Here is a 17,543-nt window from a genome sequence, read left to right on the forward strand (position 1 = left end):
CGATCTTTCCCCGTTTGTCTTTGAAAACTGTGAGCTGGGCCCTGGAGTGTCCTTGTGGGGGTCCAGCCCTCCCCAGGACTTCGGGAGCTTCCCGCTAGCTCGGGTGTCATCAGCACTACGATTTAATCTGTCACTACTTGTCACCTATCCATCATGGGGGTCGGGGGGTGTCCTCACACCTCCAGTCCTGCCCCAGATAAACATGAGGTTCCCGTAATACTGTCTGCAGTCGCCCACAGGACAGGCCCCGGAACCCAAGAACACCTGGGTCCGGCCCGCTCCTCAAACCAGATGTCCTAGGGTTCCGGACCAGCTTCTCTCCCCTCGCCCTGCAGACGACCTCGTCCCGGCAGCCACCGCCGCCTCAGCCCATCCTCCAGTCCCGCGGGCCTGGCTCCGGGCGGGGCAACCCGACACCGACCCCACTCAGCCGGCTGGCCCCGCTGGCTCAGGCGGCCCACTACCATGGCAACGGCGCCGCGGGCCTCGCGCTCGGGGCCTAACGCGCAAGACCGGAACGTCGGCCGCAGCGGCCTGACCCGGAAGAGGAAATGAGACGACGCGGAAACCAGTTCCCGGTGGACGCGAAGTGGAAGTTCTCTCGGGGGTGGGAGTGGGGAGTACGGGTTGCGGTTGATCAAATTGGGGCCTCCATACAAAGTTGATTTTGAGCGGCGATGGGGGCGGATTAGCATGCTGACTGCAGCGTGAATGGCTGCACATCCTCTACGGAAGGGGAACCGAGGCGGATTCTGGTCCAACCTGGGTCGCACGTGTTCCCAGGCAGAACACCTGCTGCTCGCGCTTGGTCCTAAAAGGATGGCTGGTATCATGAAGTAGAGACAGCTTGTAAAGGGAGACTTCCACACAAGGCTGGTGTAATCGTAGTTTTCTAAGTTACGTAGTTATGTTCAAGCTGGATAATGCATTTACAAAATAAACCGATACTTTAAAGTACAGAAACAGAAAAAAATAGGAATCTTTTTCCCACAGACCCCGTTTGTCTTTGAAAACTGAGTTCGACCTCAGCTATCGACATTAATCCCTAAAATAGGGATAAGATGGTAACTAAATCAACATTTCTTGAATACCTGAAATGATGCGTTTAAATTTTTTCGAACTCGTAGTAATCCTTTTTTAAAAACTCACTACACGTCAAAACTCTAAAACTCCTTTGGGAAAGCAAATAATTCAGAGTTCTACCACACACGGATTGACATACAAGGGCACGGAGAAAAACCAAAAAAGGCGGTTATCTAATTGCTTAAGAACTAGACATAGGATTTTGCTGCAGTGAGCGCCTCCAATGAATAACAAGGATATCACTGCAGCGAGCGGGCTTTCATTTCTTTCTTTTTTTTTTTTTTTTGCAAAAAGAGTTAAATGTTAAAAGGCCAAATCTCACTGTGCTTCCCCTAAATGAGAAAGCATCATTATTATCCAATAAATTCTACTCCAGTTGGCTCCACCCCGCCATGCACATTAAAATCACAACTATCTACTTCCTGGTCCAGGACCCTAGGGCGTCTGGTTTGAGGAGTGGGTTGGAGCGAGGTTTTCTTGGGTCCCAGGGCCTGATCTGTGGGTGACTGCAGGCAGTATTTTATGACCCTCCTATTTGAGGGGGTCATGGCAGGCAGTGTGAGGAAAACCCCTCATGATGGATAGGTGAGTTTTTCAAAAGGCCCCACCCCCCAAAGATCCTAATTTAAATGAGATAAGGTAAAGGAATTGGTATTTTAAAAGCTTCCCAGGCGTTTCTATGATGTTAAGGTTTATACTGAGAGAGGAGTGGGAGAGGAAGGTGATCGTTGGTTTTTGCTGATCATCACCAAAAAAAATTCAGAAATGTCTTTCCGTTTAAAAAGTTGTTCAACGTTGTTATAAAATACTTTCTAAGGATAAGCATGTTAAAGTAAATCTCCTAGTGGGCCCTGACTTGCTGTAAGCATATTTATTAAATATTTGTTCTGAGCGAAGTATTTGTAAAGGACAAGGCACGAATCAGAGTCCTTGCCCTCAGTGAGCTCACAGTTTAGAGATACAGAATCACTGCAGTATAAAATTATAGCTTAAAACTATTCTTTCTACTGTTAAAAATAATCACAGGCCCAAAGTAGCATCACCAGAAAGCCCATGATACCAAACCTACATTTAATACCTTATTTAATTGCAGTTTCAACCTCTCCCAGGAACAGTCTTGACCACAAAATTCCAGACTACCTTAGTTACCTAGAATTTTCTGGTCAACACCAACGAAATAACCTATCACGTGGGCCCTTTCCACCTTACCCTCGAAAACAAAGAGGCAGTCTGCGTGATAAAAACGCTTCCCATTCTCTTTCCACCCCAAAAGATGTATCCGCTCAAAATTAATCCTTCTTTTGTTAATACTGTGTTTCCCCGAAAATAAGACCTAGCCAGACAATCAGCTCTAATGTGTCTTTTGGAGCAAAAATATAAGACCCGGTATTATACTATATTTGGTCTTACAGTAAAATAAGACCAGGTCTTATATTAATTTTTGCTCCAAAAGATGCATTAGAACTCACTGTCTGGCTAGGTCTTATTTTCGGGGAAACGGTATATTGACCCCACCCCACCCCAAGATCTGAATCATATCTTTAGGTTTCTTTGACAACCAACCTTCCATGGATGTGCTCTCTGGAGACCCTATCCCCACATTTATTGACAAATACAATGGTACCCCATCCTAGCCAAATCCATGGACTTGGACACATCCTCATATGAGCCCAGGCCCATAAAGGAAAAACAAAGTTCTTAATTCCATAGGGAGTGGGAATAAACCTTGGACAATCTACACCGTTCTGTTATCTTTGCCCAGACTTTCCAACCCTGGAAACCCCACTGCAATGTACATACATACACGCTATTGCGTGGCCCTAAGGAAGTATTTCAGGGGATTTTACTTCGTATGGGCCTCAGCATTCAATCCTGCACTTAGAAAAAAATGAAGGCCCCCATCACTCTTTCTTCATGTACCAGATTTGATAAGCCATTGAGCCAACCAGAAGGGATTTTAAATCCAAATTATTTTCGGCTCAGTTTTAAAGACTTAAGCAAAACAAGCTTTGCTTAAGCATCACGACCTCTTCGATTGCCCTCCCTGTTCATAGGACGAAACAGATGGAAAACTGATAAAGGTATATGCCCGCCCTCAGCTCAGTCAATTTAACAACCTGCTTCATTGACCTGGCTGAGACTCAGATCCAGGAGACACTCTCAAGGGATCCGTTCTAATCGCGTCATAGGGACACGTGGTTCTAGAGACTTCGCCCCCTCCCCCTCAGGGGTGGATTGTTGACAACTCCGCCAGCGGTCACGTGGTTTTACGTCATCCCTCCTCCTTTCCCTGAAATCTCCGACCTCGCTAGAGTCCCTCTCTCCCCACCCGGTCGGGCCTAAATTAGTGAAAGGGGGAGAGACAGGGTAGTGTTTCGGTTTCTGTGTCTCTTAATTCACAACTTTCAGCCTGAGCACAGAGAAGACTAATTTTTCGATTAGTTCAAGCAGCCACAATGGATGGGGTCCTGCTGAAAGGCTACCGCAGGCGCTCTCCCGCGGCCCATCTCCTCCTCCTCCACCCCTCATTCTGTGGTAGAGGCGGAGGGCGGAGGGATCTGGAGGTGGCGGAGGGAGACGTCATTGCAGGGTTGTTTGTGCAGCCTCGGCGGCGGCGGTGACCCGCAGTGATTCGGCCGCCGCGCCGGGGGGTGGGGGGGCTGCGCGGGACTCATTTCTTTCAGACTGACCGCGGGGCAGCTGGGGAGCATGTCGACCCCGGCCCGGAGGAGGCTTATGCGGGATTTCAAGCGGTAAGACCCTCCACCTTCGCCAGGATGATGGCTCCTCCCCAGCCCTACGGGCCTGCAGGGTGGGGATCGGGACACCGTCCTCTCTCGGTCCTAAGAGGGCCGACGGTAGGCCCCGCGGGACCGACGGAGGCCAGTTCTACCCCCCCCCCCCCACCGTTCGCACTTCCACATCTTCGCTTGCTCACTCCTCTGACGTAAGACATTTCGATACCCCCTCCCCCCCAAAAGTAAAAAGATGGCTGTGGGATCCCCGCTGCCCGCTCGGGCCAGCTGCCCGACGTCTCGCCCTAGAGTTCAAACCGCACCCCCCACCCCCACCCCTGCACCCGGCGGCGCCCCCTCCTTGTCTCCCCAAAGCGAGCTCTTGGGGAAGCTTTTTTCCCCTGCTTGCTGCACCAGTCAGCTTTGTTCGATGGTCCTGCGGTCTCCTCGGAGGGACAGGGTTGGGGCGAAAAGCCCCCCCCCCGTTCGTTCTGCAGTGAGGGTGGGGTCTGCAGCGCGAGATCCGGAGGTGGTTAACCCATCCTCCGAAACCCGACTCTCCGCCGCCCGCCTGAAAGGACCTTGAGAACTGGCCGAGAAACCTGGGACTGGAGCTGGCAGCACCGGCTGCCAGTGCCTGCTGGAACTCAGCTCCGTGGCCTGGGGTATAAAGCCCTATCTATAGCCTCCAAAGTCTGGAAAAATGCCTTCCCTGAGACTGGCGTTAACCTGATACTCCCTGGGCCTCCTTTTGTAAAACAGGGTTTTGTTGAGAAGAGAGGGGGTTAGTGAGAAGGAAGTGATTTTTTTTTTTTTCCCAATTTGATTGAATAATTGGAGGTACGGGGGAAAAAAATGACTGAGAAAACTTAGCACTGCGATCCTGTGCACAGTTTAAGTGTTTTTCATGGGAGACCTTCCTTGATTGAGATAAAATATCTAGTATAAAATTTTAGATGAGCCGCTCAGGAAGTAACCTCTCAACTTCACAATTATAACGTCGTAGGTGAGGCATTTGGAAGCTATTGTCTTGGGCTTTGGCCAATTTATCATTGAACATATTTGTGACTTTTCTTAACCTTTGGTGGGCATCAGCAGCCTAATTCCTCTAAGGCTTTTTCGTCGTGGCCTAATCTACTTGAGGTTCACTAAAAATAACCATTTTTATGAAGACTAATTTCAAAGTATTCTACTACATGACAATCACTGCATGTGTAATACATATAATGTAGCATTTATTTTTTACTGAGAAAACAGTCTTTAAAAGGAGATGCCCTATTTCGTGCATCTTCTGAAGCTTGAAATCAGTAGATTTCAGATTAACTCTCATGAATGAAATTCAAATAATAAAACTTCGTTTGTGTCCATTGTTACCCTGGTTTTCTTACTGTGCTTCTCTGCTTTATTCTGAGTTGAACACATGGCACTTTTGCTAGTTTTCCAAGGGTCTCCAGGTTACGCGAATTTAACTACGACAAATGTTGGATGGTAGTAGCTTTGTATTGAGTCTCCGGATCTGAGAGGTAAATATAATGTTAGTGCCGAACCTCTAACACAGGGACTGATAGGAAAACTTAAATGAAACTTTGATTACTTTAAAAGCCATTGCCAATCGAAGCAAATTGTACAAAGTAATTCTCCTGCCTAAAATTAGTTTCCTAATTAAATTGGATGTGTTTTTAATAGTTTAGTGTTTACACTAGGATTTCGCCCGTTCTCAGGAGTTTTTTTCGTTCCCAAATTCCGAGATATAAACTGTTTTCTGTTCTCACGATGAACTGTTTCCACAAAGTGATGGCGGATACTACCAACCACCTGGGTTCAAGGAGCCGATTTTCCTGATTTCCTGACCAACTTTTCTTGGGATTGGAACAGAAAAGCAAAAAGAAAAAGAGTTCCCGAGAACAGGCGGGAATTCCCGCCCGGAAACGTTAGCGATAAATAGGAAAAATGTCTTAAGATATATTGTGAATAGTACGTTTATTTCCCATTGTGGGTGTTACTGGGTTCAAGGAGCCCATCTCCCCGATTTCCTGACCAACTTTTCTTGGGATTCGGGAATGGGAAAGCGGGGAAAAAATCACGAGAACGGGACGGGAATTCCTGCCCGAAAACCCTAGTTTGCACTGAGGTTTTTGGTTTTTGGGGGGTGGGAGGAGGTTTGGTGGCCATGTTGCACAAATAGCTATGGTTAGGACTCATACAGCAGCAAAATTGATGTTCTGTGAAAATACTTCTTGCAGTTGAGGTTTTTAATTTTTTTTTTGAGGGAAGCCTGTATACATTAGTTCTTGAAGAGATACCTTAATCTTGATGGTATTTGAAGAGGGATACTCCCAAGCCCTTTGGAATTTTAGATAATTTGTAGATAAGTGTATACCTGGTCGTGTTTTCGTTTTTTTAAGATACATGGTTTATTCCAGCTCAACACAAGGACAAGAAAATGGTTTTAGTTTGTGTTTCAAAGTAAATGGTGTATAGGTGTTCTGTTTGGTCTTTTTTTCCTGGCCTTAATGTTCAACTTGTAAAATTACTACCTGGGGTTCTAGATTGCAAGAGGACCCACCTGTGGGTGTCAGTGGCGCACCATCTGAAAACAACATCATGCAGTGGAATGCAGTTATATTTGGGTGAGTTGAAGGATATAACGATTGGTAGGTGTGATGATTCTGTAAGAAAAAAAGTGTAACAACTAGGAAGAGAGGCGAAGGTGAAATGGGGATCTTACAGAAACTGCAAAGTAAATTAGAAAAATCATTTTGATAAGAGTTTTGGCAGTTTCATAAAATTTATTTGTGCTTTGGTGTTGATACATATGATTTTATGATGACTTTGGCTTTACTGATTAAAATACCATTTGATACTAAAGGAGAAAAGATAAATTATTTTGTACAAAATGTACCAAGCAAATGTTTATGCTTTCATTCCACTGGAACTATAAAAAGGCTGGGAACCAAAAATTTGAGAACTTACACTGTGGCAAGAATTTAAATGAAAAATGTTTCACAGCCCAGTGTGAAATACAGGCAATATTGCGGGTTTGGTTCCAGACCATCACAATAAAGCCAGTCGTAATTTTTTTTTTTTGCTGGTGGAGGGCCTTGATTTAATTTGTAAAAAGGCAACATCTGTGAAGCACGATAAAATGGGATATAGCTGTAGCAGAATGGAGCCTTGTGAGAAGGCAGTCTTACATTTTACATATTATAGATAGTATATTGCATATATGCATCTGTAATTTAAATTTTCCTTATGCTTTTTCTTTGGCTTTCTCAAACGTGATCGTTTTTCTTTCACTCTTGTTAAACTAGGGTTTTGCACTAAAACTTTACACGGTAATACTTTTGTAAACAGAATTCTGAGTTGCCACTGAATCAGTTATGAGTCTACCTTTAAAAACTAGTGAAAAAAATTAGCGTAGTTCACCCTTCTAAAGTAAAGTGATTATATTAAATTCAGGCTGTTAGCGTGCCTCTCTGAGATCCTGAATATGCCTTGCAAGTAATGACTAAATTTCATGCTGCTGCTTAGGAAAAACGAAATTGGGATTCGGAGGCAAGGAAAAGATTGGAGCAAAAGAAACTGGCTTTCTTGGTGATTTCAGTTAATGTCTATCCAGTTTGACTAAGAGATAATGCTCTGTTGAAAAGCAGAAAACTTTGCTTTGGTGTCATAATTATCTTAAAGGGTATTGATTTCCATTTTACTGATGTAAATTCAAAATGGGACATTCTGTTAACACATATATTTACAAAATGATTGGTTGTTATTTATGAACTGAATTTTTTTTGTGCTAAAATAATGGCTTTATTTTTTGGTTTTGGTTTTTTGATAAAACCACCTAAAAGGAAAACTTAGAAAATGAAAGTTACCCTTTATACTTCTATAAAAATCTAGGGCTAAGGTGATACTAAACTAACAACATCTTAAAGACTCCAGAAATCATCAGAAGGAGCCACTCTTTCTCTGTGTGAGTTTATCCTTTCCACTCTTGAAAATCAGGAAAAAGCAGAATGAATGAAAAACGTTTTTTTTTTTTTTTTGGGGGGGGGTTTACACTTTTTAAAAAATTTATTGGGGTGACAATTGTTAGTGAAATTACATAGATTTCAGGTGTACAATTCTGTATTACATCATCTATAAATCCCATTGTTTGTTCACCACCCAGAGTCAGTTCTCCTTCCATCACCATATAATTGATCCCCCTTTACCCTCATCTCCCACCCGCCGAAAAACTGTTTTTAACCAGAAATCTTCTTGTTTTCAGACCAGAAGGGACACCCTTTGAAGACGGTAAGTCATTCTCATTATGTTTTCTATAGTATTAGGTTTTTTTCAGTAGAAAGTTGTAACACCAATGTATCTACTTAAAATTATTTTCTGTTGTTAATAGGTAAAATTAAAACTAAATGCTACTAAGTTGTAATTTACAAAGGACTTTCTTCCTATATCAGGTTGATCATCTCTGTTGCCAGTTACTCTGTTACTTTGATTATTTAGTTGTAGAGCTGTAACCGTAGATGATAAGATCTATGTTGAGAATAGTTACAAATTTTGATGGCCTTGTAGCATGCTAGTGATGTCTCTGAGATAAACACCAGGAGAATGAGTGATCATGCTTTTTATTAACTTTTTATCTATATTGACAGGATGGTGAGCTGATATTGTTCTTAAATATAGGTAGCTAGCTACTTGTAGCATCACATACAGCTAGCATTCAACATCCATAAATAGTATTCTGCATAATCTTTTGCATCTTAAATTCAGTATGTTCACCAAGAGCCATGAAAATGGAAACCTAGTTCTAATATGTATTTATAATTGAGCTTCTCAAATTGATTTTAACCATGTATTTAGTTTTTCCCTAATTACAGCATGTTTTTTTAAAAAAAAAAATTGTTAAACCAGTTTGTTTCAAAATGTCTTCAGCATTAACCCTTCAAGGCTATTTGTACAAACATACTGATTGCAGCACTATTTTTAAGGAGATACCCTGAATGCCCAATATGGGAAATGGTTAGCAAATTATAATATAGCTGTGGAATATTGTGTACCTATTAAGGAATAAGGTAGATCTGGACATGACAACATCGCAGAATAATGTATATCGTAGTGTCACATTTTTAGTAAGTACATACATGCAAGTGTGTGTGTGTGTGTGTGAAAAGCGTTATGTAACACACTATTATCGGTGGTTACCTCTAGGTCAGGATAAAAAAGAGAAGCACTTAAATACTTGGGCTTTTTAGTCTATACCAGGGAGTTTTCAAAATTGGTCCATAAACCCCTTAAGGTCTCTGAGACCTTTTCCAGAGTTCCATGTGATTAAAACTGTCTTCATACCAGTACTACGACACTATTTGCCGTTTTCGCTGTATTGACATTTGCACTGATGGTACAAAAGCATTAGTGACCCAAACTGGACCTAAGCAGTTCAGCATCTTGGCATAAATCAAGACTGTGGCACCAAACTGTACTAATACTCATATTCTTTGCATTTTAAAAGATGCAGAGTTTCACTTAACAAATGTCTGATGAAAAAGTAGAAATTAATTATTAAATTGTGACCCTTGAGTATATACCTTTTTAATATTCTGTGTGATGAAGTGGGAGGTATGCATATGGCACTTCTCTTACGTGCCAAAGTGTGATGATTGGAGGAAAAGCACTTCTGCAGTTGTTTGAGTTGCAACTTGAACTACTGCTTTTTTTATGGAACATTTTTTACTTGAAAGAATAACTGACAGACAAACTATGATTGTTTAGATTTGGGTACTTGGCAGACATTCTCAAAAGTGAGCTGTTAGGTCAAGGAAAGCCCCTGACAGTATTTGTTGCTGCTGATAAAAATGATGGCTTCCCAAGACTTCTAAGACTTCTGATGTGATATTTTTTGATGGTATATAATGGAATATGGTGACATTTAGAAGGTTTGTATAACAGTGAACCAATATTTTCCAAATGACCGATGTATAATAGAAAATTATAGATTGATAAAAGATTTATGCAATGTGCAATAGCTTTTAATGTAACTGATGCAGAAGGTTTATATGGTTTCAGATTCTGCATTGCAGCTAACCTTTAAAAACCTATCATTTCTTTGGTATAATACCAAAAAATATCTGTAGTTATCTGAAAAGACTATGAAAATACTCCTTTTTCATTTACATGTTTGTGTGATGCTTGATTTTCTTCGTGTGCCTCCACCAAAACAGCATATTGCAACAGATGGAATGCAGAAGTAGCTAAGAGACTCCAGCTGTCTTTTGTTAAGCCAGTCATTAAAGAGAATTGCACAAATGTAGAACAGTGCTTCACTTCTCACTAACTTGGGGGAAATATAGCTATTTTTTCAATAAATTTTACTTGGATTAATGTGTAATGAATGAGTTTATAGTTATTAATGATACATATTTTAAGATATTCTGAGTATAGAAAATTTCTAATACAACATGTCAATTGTTACAGCCAGTGGTGTGCTGGAGGCAGCTTATACCAATTTGTGAGCACAGATTGTTAAAAATTTGGGGAATTTTTACAAGCTAGTTATTAGACACCCAATATTTTAAAATGAAAGTTTTTATTTTTGGTGGAGATATCATAAAATGGTATGCTGTTGCATGCATCTCTTCCCAGCTTCACGTTCAGTGATTTCACATTGGAAGCTTGGTGGTGATTGGGGGTAGGAGTGTAAAAGGGGTCTTGGGACCCCATAATATAGGAAAAAAAAAACCCAAAACTTAAAAATAGCTGTTTCGAATTTGTGTTTGCCTGTAAAAACATGGTACATTTTTGTAATTAAAAATATTAAAATATGGGCCGGCCTGGTGGCGCAGGCGGTTAGAGCTCCATGCTCCTAACTCTGAAGGCTGCCGGTTCGATTCCCACATGGGCCAGTGGGCTCTCAAAAAAAAAAAAAAAAATTAAAATATAAGCTTTAAAAATACGTAAAAATACGTATAATACGTATTTTTATTTTATAATACATAAAAATAATTACGTATGAGGCTGTGTCCACTAATTGTACATTTAATAGTACCTCTATTAATATATCAAAATATGAAATGGATACCACCTTTGATTTTGATTATATCTTTGGCTTCCCTAATCCCAAATTTCCAAATAACAAAAAAAGTAAAGAAGAGTTTTTGTATACCAAATATATGACCGGTGAAGAATATAAAATATTTTACCTCTAATCTTGGTAAACTGAAATCAGGAATTTATAATTTAGATTCACCAAGGGTTTTGTTTTTAGATTATTTTTTAAAATGTATTTTCAGTTTATAACTGCATTGGTAAAATAAGGAAAGCATCCTGTACAGATCTGGAGTGGTTTAAACTTTTACTGACTTTGTTAGAAATAAGTCTCAATTTACTGTATGTCCAAGGGGTTGTAGTTAGAGTTCTCTCCATCCTTAGGTGAGTTAACCTCAAAATTAAAGGGCTCTAAAAAGACAAACCCAAAACCAGTAATGTTATTTCTGCAGAGTGGAGTTGGAGTTGAGAGTTCGTAACTTTTTTGTTTGGTATGAACAGATTGACTTTGTTACAAATGCATATTTTTAAAATGTCTGTGTCTTTATTGACCATAAAATACTAATATAGACTGACCAAAATGTACTATGTTGGTCTATAACCAACAATAGTAGCCAGTTACACTAATGCTTGCTGATTCTTGGCCTATCTAAGTGAAGGGATGGTATGGGGACAGAATAGACCTTTCATATTAGCACCCATGCCTCTAATCCTTTGCCATGTAGTAGTCACCCTCTCTCAAAATCTTCTGGGCACCCCTTTCTAAGCTATAATAAACTATCCGTAATTCCCCAAATATGCATTTTAAGTTTTAGTAGCTAGGGCCCAAATTGCCTTTTAAAAATATGACAGTTATCATTTTCACCCATAGTACGTGAAAGTATGATTTCCCCAAGTGCTTGCCAGTGCTGCGTGTTAACAGTCTAACGTAAATTGAAGTATATTACTATGTTTAATATGCTAAGTCAAAGTTGACATTCATTTTTGTGTGATTGTACAAAAACCAATGTTGTATTGGGAATTGATTGATGAAGAGATTAAAAAGTTTTGCTTGCCTTTACTATAATTATTTTGGTTTGTTTTCTATCTAGGTACTTTTAAACTAGTAATAGAATTTTCTGAAGAATATCCAAATAAACCGCCAACTGTTAGGTTTTTATCCAAAATGTTTCATCCAAATGGTAAGTAGCAATTTATTAGACTTTGCAATGTTAGAGGGGGAAAAAAATGTCCTTCCTTTTAGATCTTGCCCCATACTTCTCACTCTTAGGACCCACTTGTAGTTGTTGTTTTTATGTCACTGTTAGCCACGTTTTTGTAGTCTGGAATCTTACCAAGGTTCCAAATTTCAGGTAACATTGTTTTGTTTTAATAACTTCTGATTTAAAAGTAATATCTATTTGTAAAAATATGAAAGATACCAAAAATAATGTTCTCGCTTACAATTTAGCTTTTAAAAAATACAAATAAATGATTGTACAAACTTGGTATCATGTTATATGTAGTTAATTTTTTTATATGCTATGAACATTTTCCCTTATTAAATACTCTTGTATCATTCTTAATGGCTGCAAAATGTTCTGTAAATATGAAATTACCATAATCTAATTAGTGTGTGTCCAGTTGGTGATGAAAAGCACTTAACATTCTTGAAAATAAATCTTTTCAAATACCTATGAATATTTCTTTAAAATAAGTTTTTAGGAGTGGGATTACTGGGTCAAATTTTTTTTTTTAAGGTTTTTGAAAGTAAGTTTTTCATTTTGTTCTCTCGTTCCTATTTTCCCTTTTAGAAGTTTTTTTTTTTTTACTATTTTTTATAAATGATTGCTGAGTGACCCTTTTGTAATTAAATTGGCTCTTCCTTGACTTTTTGCTGTTCTATAATACTTTATAATATTTTTTGCTATTCTATAATATTCTATTCTATAAATATTTATATTCCTGGATTATAAATAGCTGTGTAAAGGACTTATTTTCCAAAATATTTGAGCTGTCTTTCCTTTTTGAAACCTTTGCTCATTTAAGTGCTGTTTTCCCCATCAGTTAACCTACTTTCAGGAGTAACATTTTCAGAGATCCTCTTGAGTATATCTGACTAATACTGCAGACTGCATACGCTGGCGATAGGCAGACAGAGCTTTCTACTCAAAGGAGAGGTGTTTATGTGTCTAGAATCAGTGTGACTTCAATAATACATTTAATTGAGTTTTCCTTCCAGTTACCTTTTTTTTTAAGCCAGGACAGATTTACTTTTACTTTTTGTTTCTGTTATGGGGAAATTCCCAAGACACTTACTATTTATTCCACTGTAGCTTTATCTGGCTTAGACTTGGTATTCAGTGAACCCAAATTGTAATAATGGGGCTCTGTAAATCAAGGTGGGATTTACTGTAGATTGTGCAGGAGATATATGTGTATAGGTGTAAGATTCTCAACCTTAACTAATTTATAGGGGAACAGTGTATTAGGTTATTTTTCATCCTTTCATATTAATAACATGGTTTCCCCTTTTTCTGTTATCAGTACTTTTTTATTAGTTAACTTTCTATTTACTTTTTTGTTTAAACATCTTAATTGAAATATACTTCACATACCATGCTAGTCACCATTTAAATTATGCAGTTCAGTAGTTTTTTGTATATTCACTGAGTGGTGCAACCATGACCATAATCAATTTGGGGATATTTTTATCAGCCTCTCCCAAAAATCGCATGCCTGTTAATAATCACTCCCCATTTCTCCCAACCCTCCAGCACTAGGCAACCACTGATTTATTTTCTGCTTTTATAGATTTGCCTATTCTGGCCATTTCATATAAATGGAATCCTATAATATATGCAGTTCTGTGTGACTAACTTCTTTCTGCTAGCAAGCCCGCATCTGTACTTCCTTTTATTGCTGAATGGATATACTGTATTTTATGTTTGTCAGTTGATGGATGTTAATTTTTTGGTTTCTTCTCAAAAATCGTTACTAATTTAAAACTTTAAAATCATTTTATACTTTTATGGGTTTTACAGAGGTGATGGTTTTGCTTTGGGCTTACTAAGTTTGATGTTCCTATGGGGTAGACAATAAGTAGTTGACTATACTCCTTTTAAGATGAGACTTAGAATCTGATCCTAAAGCTAACAATTCTAAGTACTTAGCACATGGATAGAAATTGAGGCCACTGGAGTAAAAATAACATTGCCCAGAGGGTATGTAAAGGGTAAGAAGGAAGTGGACTGAGGATAGAGCCCCATGAAATGACAGTATTTAGGTATAATTTGCCTCCGCTCTCTCCAAAACTGCACTTACTTCTTTTTTTATGTAGAGTAATCTGGCTTGCTCCATGAAGCTTTCCACAATTTGGCAGTATCTATGACATTTAAATGCATTTACCCCTTGTCAACACAAGCAATTCTACTTCTGGAAATTTATTGTACTGATAGTCTTGCAGGTGGATAAAAATTTATGTTCATTGTTTGTATTTTCATATAATCAGTTCAAAAAGAAATAAGCCTCCCAAATGTTAAAGACTTCTAAAATATATTAATCACTTGAGTTTTATTTTTTAATTATAAAAGGAATGCATAGTCATTGCAAAAACATCATAAAATACATGAAAAGGTAAAGAAAATAAAGATAAGAACCTTCATACTCCTAGTACCTACAGATATCCTCTACTTACATTTTGGCATTTAGTCTTACAAGTATATTTGCAACTGCATATACTTCAAATAAAAATATTTACATATAAGTGTTTACAAAAAATGGAAATATCCATGAATATTTGTATATAAAACTTTGCATGTCCGTGATTATTCATTTTAGAATAATTTCTGGGAGTGGAATTGCTGTGTGAAAAAATAAACTTTAAAGAGCTTTATTTAAGAATATGTAGAAATACGGAATTTAAACAGATTTGTTATATGGCATGTGTTAAAAAAAAAAGTCTTCAGCCTCCTGATAAAAAGGTACAAAATAAGAGACCTTAATTTTAAGACTGGTTTTCCTGTGAGACAAGAGGGGATTTACTTATTTTCTAATGTTCAAAACTTCTGACTGGGCCAAGCATTCTGTTTGTGGTAAAGATTTCCCTTAACTGTTAGATTTGACAAAGTTAATATATATAACCAGTTTCAGTGTTGTCTTTACAGTGTATGCTGATGGTAGCATATGTTTAGATATCCTTCAGAATCGATGGAGTCCAACATATGATGTATCTTCTATCTTAACATCAATTCAGGTAAGTGTATGTTAAGATACATCATGATTTTTCAAAATCATGCTCCGTTAGCAATCTAAAGACCATGTGAGCAAACTCTAACCTACCTTCGTAGCAGCCAGGTAACTAATGGCAGAGTTCAGATAAAAACCCATGATTTTCAGACGACTGGTCTGCTTTCTCACTGGCGACCACATTAGGTCACATACACAGTCATTTTCCTGATCATGTATGGTGTTCAGTAAGGTGTTCTCCTAGGTCAAGTATTGTTCATGCCCATGAAGCATAGCCAAAGGTTGTGGAGAGGAATGAAAAATCTTGAGAACAAATAAAGATGCTTGCTTAGAAAAATCATAGGGACCTCAAGAAACTGCCAAGTGCAGAGAAGCATTGAAGATGTTGCCCCATCCAAGGAATTCCATTTCAAAAAAAGAAAGTAGTGTCACTATTTATATAGCCAAAGCACTCTGGCAGAATATTTCAGAGTTGACCTTGAGTGAGTTTTGTGAACGTGTGGAGTGAGGGACGTTTTAGTTATGTGGATTTGAGAAGAGCACATGTAACATTTTGGTTTGTGACCTTTTTAAAGCTTTTTCTATCACACTTCTGCTTTTATTGAGGTCATCTTTGTGAACATTGTTTTTAACCTTTTTATTTCATTCCTGGCTGGTAGATTAAAGGAAACAAGATCACTACCCACCTTACTGTCAGACATTTGCCAAGTAACCACAATAATAGTTTAACTTTGGAAATGTTAGTTGTTAAGCATTTATAGGTATGGTACTTTAACCAAATCAAACTGCTTATTTCCTGGTTTAATGTGTTAGTATGCTAATGAATCTTCTTTTTCAGTTTCTTTTAAATTAGAAGTCTTAAGGCAATTGAGAGCTATTTGTTTTAGAAGATTACGTTCACTAGCAGAGAAAACTTACTTGTAGTATCAAGCTATTTCTGAAAGTATTTAGACTTAAAAATATGTAAGAGATACTAATTTCTGCCATTTCTTTATTGGATAATTTCTGTTGTTTTTTTATAGCTTCTGTGCTCCTTTACAACCTATGTTAATATAAAGAATAACTCTGTTTACATCCTAGGTTTGGACTAATAGAAAAAAAAAAGAATAACTCTGCAAATCTCTTTTTTCCTTCTCTCTTCCCTTCCAGTCTCTGCTGGATGAACCGAATCCAAACAGTCCAGCCAATAGCCAGGCAGCACAACTTTATCAGGAAAACAAACGAGAATATGAGAAAAGAGTTTCGGCCATTGTTGAACAAAGCTGGAATGATTCATAATAGACAACTGGTCTGTTAATCTTTTTCATCATTGTTGTGTATAATTTACCTCTCAGTAGAAAGGCTAACAAATTTTAAGTGCCACCGGTTTTAAGGATTCTGCAGAAAAAAAAAGTCCTTCAGTTTAGAACCTACAAAAGCTTGTGTATCTTGATTAATGTACTTTTTATTGCATGGTGTGAACTAAGTTATTGCTTACATAAATTTGTAATATATCCTGTTTGTATTTTTTTCCAAGTGTATAATGTTGGTGTGGAGTTTTCATGACAGAATATACACATTTTGTAAATCTGTACTTTTTTCAAATATTGAATGCCTTATTTTTGAATTCTTTAGATTTTTAAATTGGAGAAAAGCACTTAAAGTTTTTTATATATGAATATTACATGTAAAGCTGTTAAAATACATAACTTCAGTGCAAGAGACTTTGTCACTTATTTCCTTATCTATGTAGGAGGGGTTAATAAGTCTCTAGCTCTCCATCAATTGATAGTTTCATTTCCAATTTCAAAAGAACAAATTTATGTTTTATCAAGAAATTCTTCAAATTTGATTACAAACACCAATTGTAATCTCAAACTTTATTTTGAATGCACCTCTATTAGTCTCAGTTGAGCAATTAGACATAACTGGTTTGATTCTACCCAAAGCTGTACTTAGGACACTTGTTAGTTACTGTTTCTCCATGCACTACTTACTGTTAAACTGTACCTTTTGTGATTCCACAGTTTGCACCTCTACCGTGAGCAGAGAGCTGATAACAGTTTATTTTGCTGCCTGATAGCACTTTAAAAGAGTTTTGATAATGAAGAAAGACCATAAACATTTACCAAAAATCTATACCCCAGTATTAACAATGAATAAGAATTAGTGGCATTGGTTTGAGCAAGACAGATATTTGGAAGGAATCTTGGTTTAATTTAAATATTTGAAAACTGCCTTTGAATGCAATTGCATATCTGTTTATTCTGGGAAAGTGTTTTAATACCAGGGCCTGCTGAGTTGCTTTATCTTGTGGAGATTTATTTTTAATCTCCTAAATTGTATAAAAGTTATACTGCATCTAACTTAGTTGACTGGATAAATTTAAAACACAGTATTGTAGAAAGCTCATACAAAGTTATCCTATGCTTTCAAATAATATAGAAAATGGAAAATATACAAGTAAATTCTGTTAAACCA

General features: G+C 38.1%; 2 protein-coding genes across 3 annotated transcripts in view; one reads left to right on the plus strand and one right to left on the minus strand.

Moving 5' to 3' along the window:
• CDKL3 (cyclin dependent kinase like 3) overlaps positions 1 to 465 on the minus strand; it is a 60,274-nt gene extending 59,809 nt beyond the window's left edge. The window contains exon 1 of the mRNA XM_081035303.1: positions 265 to 465. The gene's annotated coding sequence lies outside the window, so the exon portion shown is untranslated. The remainder of the gene's footprint in view (positions 1 to 264) is intronic.
• Positions 466 to 3,638: 3,173 nt separating this feature from the next.
• UBE2B (ubiquitin conjugating enzyme E2 B) lies at positions 3,639 to 17,543 on the plus strand. Of its 2 annotated transcripts, none has more exons than XM_081035932.1 (6): positions 3,639 to 3,836; positions 6,368 to 6,448; positions 8,086 to 8,111; positions 11,948 to 12,037; positions 15,002 to 15,090; positions 16,233 to 17,543. In XM_081035932.1, the coding sequence occupies exons 1-6, from the start codon at positions 3,793 to 3,795 to the stop codon at positions 16,359 to 16,361; spliced, it is 459 nt and encodes a 152-aa protein (XP_080892058.1). In that variant the 5' UTR covers positions 3,639 to 3,792; the 3' UTR covers positions 16,362 to 17,543. The 2 variants fall into 2 exon arrangements, with proteins under 2 accessions (XP_080892058.1, XP_080892059.1); XM_081035933.1 differs by having other exon boundaries at positions 15,029 to 15,090.

This window comes from Rhinolophus hipposideros, assembly GCF_964194185.1.
Source record: "Rhinolophus hipposideros genome assembly, chromosome: 23".
Taxonomy (NCBI): Eukaryota; Metazoa; Chordata; class Mammalia; order Chiroptera; family Rhinolophidae; genus Rhinolophus; species Rhinolophus hipposideros.

What these genes read in the sequence shown, in the direction of transcription:
- UBE2B (XM_081035932.1), top strand. Translation starts at nt 3,793, where the DNA reads ATGTCGACCCCGGCCCGGAGGAGGCTTATGCGGGATTTCAAGCG. An exon ending in TGGAATGCAGTTATATTTGG is followed by an intron (nt 6,449 to 8,085) that starts GTGAGTTGAAGG and finishes TCTTGTTTTCAG; the next exon opens with ACCAGAAGGGACACCCTTTG. An exon ending in CTATCTTAACATCAATTCAG is followed by an intron (nt 15,091 to 16,232) that starts GTAAGTGTATGT and finishes CTTCCCTTCCAG; the next exon opens with TCTCTGCTGGATGAACCGAA.